This window comes from Camponotus floridanus, unplaced genomic scaffold (genome assembly GCF_003227725.1).
Source record: "Camponotus floridanus strain SB8 unplaced genomic scaffold, Cflo_v7.5 scaffold192, whole genome shotgun sequence".
Classification (NCBI taxonomy): domain Eukaryota; kingdom Metazoa; phylum Arthropoda; class Insecta; order Hymenoptera; family Formicidae; genus Camponotus; species Camponotus floridanus.
Window position 1 is genome coordinate 39,461 of NW_020229317.1, and position 3,244 is coordinate 42,704.

The 3,244-nt window shown below is 59.9% G+C and overlaps 1 protein-coding gene across 1 annotated transcript; it reads left to right on the forward strand.

Moving 5' to 3' along the window:
• Positions 1–1,108: 1,108 nt before the first annotated feature.
• On the forward strand, positions 1,109–1,552 carry LOC112637678. The gene has a single exon (XM_025407886.1). The coding sequence runs from the start codon at positions 1,109–1,111 to the stop codon at positions 1,550–1,552; it is 444 nt and encodes a 147-aa protein (XP_025263671.1).
• The last annotated feature ends 1,692 nt before the right edge of the window (positions 1,553–3,244 follow it).

Genomic DNA, 3,244 nt, shown 5'->3' on the forward strand with positions numbered 1-3,244 from the left:
AGGTGACGGAGGGGGAAATTAGAAGAGCCATCAAAATGACCCTCCGCAAGGTCCCCGGTCAGGATGGCATCGCGAGCAAGATTTGGACCCTTGCTTGCGATGTATTGGGGGAGCCACTCAGGCACCTTTATAGTAGGTGTCTGAGGGAAGGCGTGTTCCCGGCCACGTGGAAGGAGGCCCGATTAGTGCTCCTTTCCAAAATGGGGAAAGAGGCGGGGGATCCCTTCGCCTATAGGCCCCTGTGTTTGCAGGACGAGGCGGGCAAGATTTTCGAGCGAATTATCGCCGATCGCCTCGTCCAGCACCTGTCGCGGAAGGAAAATGGCCTAGATGAAGGCCAGTTCGATTTTCGGGAGGGTCGCTCTACTGTAGACGCCATTGGGCGCCTAAGGGCCCTCTCGGACCAAATTGTTGGTGACGGCGGGGTGGCGTTGGCGGTGTCTTTAGATATCGCCAACGCATTCAACACCCTGCCGTAGGTAGAGGTGGGGAGGGGTCTGGACCAACACCAGGTCCCTCCCTACATAAAGGCCATCTTGAGGGCCATCTTGAGGGAGTACTTCCGCAACAGGAAGCTGACTTATAGGGATCAGGAGGGATCCCTAACAAGCCGGGCGATCCACTGTGGGGTTCCACAGGGTTCAGTACTGGGCCCACTCCTGTGGAACCTCGCATACGACGGGGTGTTGCGCACAGCGTTTCCCCCCGGCTGCCACGTCATCTGCTATGCAGATGACACGTTAGTGGTGGTCGGGGGGAGCGGATGGAGTGAAGCGGTGGCGTTAGCGAACATCGCCGTCGCATGTGTTGTGCGCTCTATAAGGAGAATGGGCCTTGAGGTGGCCTCCCATAAAACAGAGGTCATCTTTTTTCACGATGGCTCTCTGGGGAGCCCCCCTCGTGGCACCAAAATAAAGGTGGTAGGTGACGCCATCGAGGTGGGGGCCCAGCTGAAATACCTGAGTCTTCACCTCGACAGCAGGTGGGGCTTTGGCGAGCACTTCGCTCGCACGGCCCCCAAGGCAATCAGGATAGCGGCAGCCTTGTCGCGGCTGCTGCCCAACCTTGGTGGGCCGGGGGGAGAGTACGCCGCCTATACGTCAATACGATGGGTTCGGTCGTTCTCTACGGGGTGCCTATATGGGCCGACGCGGCCATCGCGTCACGGCGCATCAAAGTTTTGATGCGCCGAGCACAGCGCATCATTGCGCTGAGGGCGGCTCGCGCCTACCGAACGGCGACGGTTACGGTCCTGGCGTTAGTCCCTCCCTTGGAATTGATGGGGCAGACCCACTCCGAGCTATACCGCAGGGTCAAGGCCCTGCGCGAGGAGGGGATACTGCTCACGGCTGGTGTCAGGACCGTGCTTAGGTGGCAGGCGCGGCACTTCCTCGTGATCCGGTGGCAGAGATACCTGTCGGAGTCGGACGCGAGGGAGCAGAGAGCCGTACGCGCCAATCTCCCCCTACTTCCGGAATGGCTCGGAAGGAGCTGGGGCGGCGTCACCTACAGAATGGCACAGGTGCTTACCAAAGCATGGCTGCTTTGGTAAGTACCTGTGCAGAATTAAGAAGGAGCGCACAACATAGTGCCACCATTGCGGAGGGGATCAGGACTCGGCGCAGCATACACTTGAAGAGTGCCCAGCATGGGCGGGTGATCGCCGGATCCTGATCCAACATATAGGGAGGAATCTCTCCCTGGAAGCGGTCGTGGCCGCGATCCTCCGTAAAGAGGAAAACTGGAAGGCATTCTCCTCTTTCTGCGAATCAGTCATGTCGCAGAAGGAGGAGGCTGAGAGAGGCAGGAGGGGCGAGGGACAGCTCCCAGCCAGGGATGGTGGAGGAAATAGGAGAGGCCGAGGGGGGGCGAGGCGTCGTGAGACGCGTCCTCGTACCCCACCCCTGAGTGGGGCCGTAACGGCGGAATGCCCCCCCACAGAAGAGGGGAGGATTGGGCATACGGAAGGTGGGATAAGACGCTTACAGGCTCCCCCACCTCCGCCCAGAAGTGATAGGGGTGGTGAGGGGAAGTTTTCCCTCCCTCCCATGGAAAGAATGCCCCGAGCGGATTGATTGCAGGTTCTGGTTCTCGGGGGGATAAGGGGGAAGTCACGCCCCTCCCTTATTTCAGTCCCCCACAATAAGGGCTAGATATAGGCCCAGGGGATCCCTGAGGGTGTTTTCAAAGTCCCCTCTGGCTCGGTCGAGCGGATGGATGGTAGCGGAACAGTGTGTCCCTGTGATGCCTCCATAGGAGAAACGGGCGTTATAGACGCCTCGATGGAGGAGCCCCGTGGGGCTAGTGCGCCGAGGGGATCGTGGAAGAATGCCTCTGGCGCGCCCGCGATCCCCTCTTATTGGCGCGGTTGGTGGCCACCGTAGGGTTTTTAGTGGGTAAACGGTCAGCTTGGACCGGAGTCCCACATAACCCCTCTTCAGTCCCCCAGGAGAGGGGTATGCGTAACGCATTTTCCCTACGTTAAAAAAAAAAGGTTAGGTTCTCCTCCTCTCCTCTCCGATGGTACGCCACCTTGTCGTGGTGGAGAGGCCCGGGTGATCCAACGATCCGCTGTGGTAGTACCGAGGGTCCAACCCTCGGGAGGTCTGGCGGGGAGGATCACTCGCTAAGAGCGTACCAGGGCACCCGGCTTTGCCCAGAGGACAGTCTGTCCCCGAAGGGTCATTGAGACCCAATGTCGGTAGGGGTAGGCGCCCTGACTACAATCGCCCGGTCCACCATGACCGTTAGCGACGACCCTACTGCTTGCGGCGGGGCCTACCGTCCCGCTGGTGTAGGCTTGCACATCCGAATATGTGCACGGTCGACGTCCGTTATCGCCGGGCAGGGCGGGCTCGAGAGCCTTGGTTGGCAACCGCCCTAGGGGAAGGACACCCCGAAATCAAACCAACGATGTGAATATGTAATGGTTCGCAAGAAGAAGGGATCATTACCGGCCCAGGGGACTTCAGACCCCCAGGGCCCGACGGGTGAGGGGGGTAGCGTCCCGGCCCCTCCCCCGTCGTCATCGGACGACGGGTGATCCCCGAGATCAGGGGTGAGCCTCGGGGCCGAAATGGCTATCACCCCCTCTAGGAAGCTCTCTTCCTTTATGACTCCCTCGAAAGCTCTTTCGGAGCTGAGGAGGTCACTGGAAGAGCTATTGGAGGGGGCCGCAGAGTGGTGCAACTACGTCGAGAGGGTCGTAGAGGAGGCAGTGGAGGAGAAGATAAAGGACGACAAC

Excerpts from the sequence above, each read along its gene's own strand:
- LOC112637678 (XM_025407886.1), top strand. The coding sequence starts at position 1,109 with ATGGGTTCGGTCGTTCTCTACGGGGTGCCTATATGGGCCGACGCGGCC.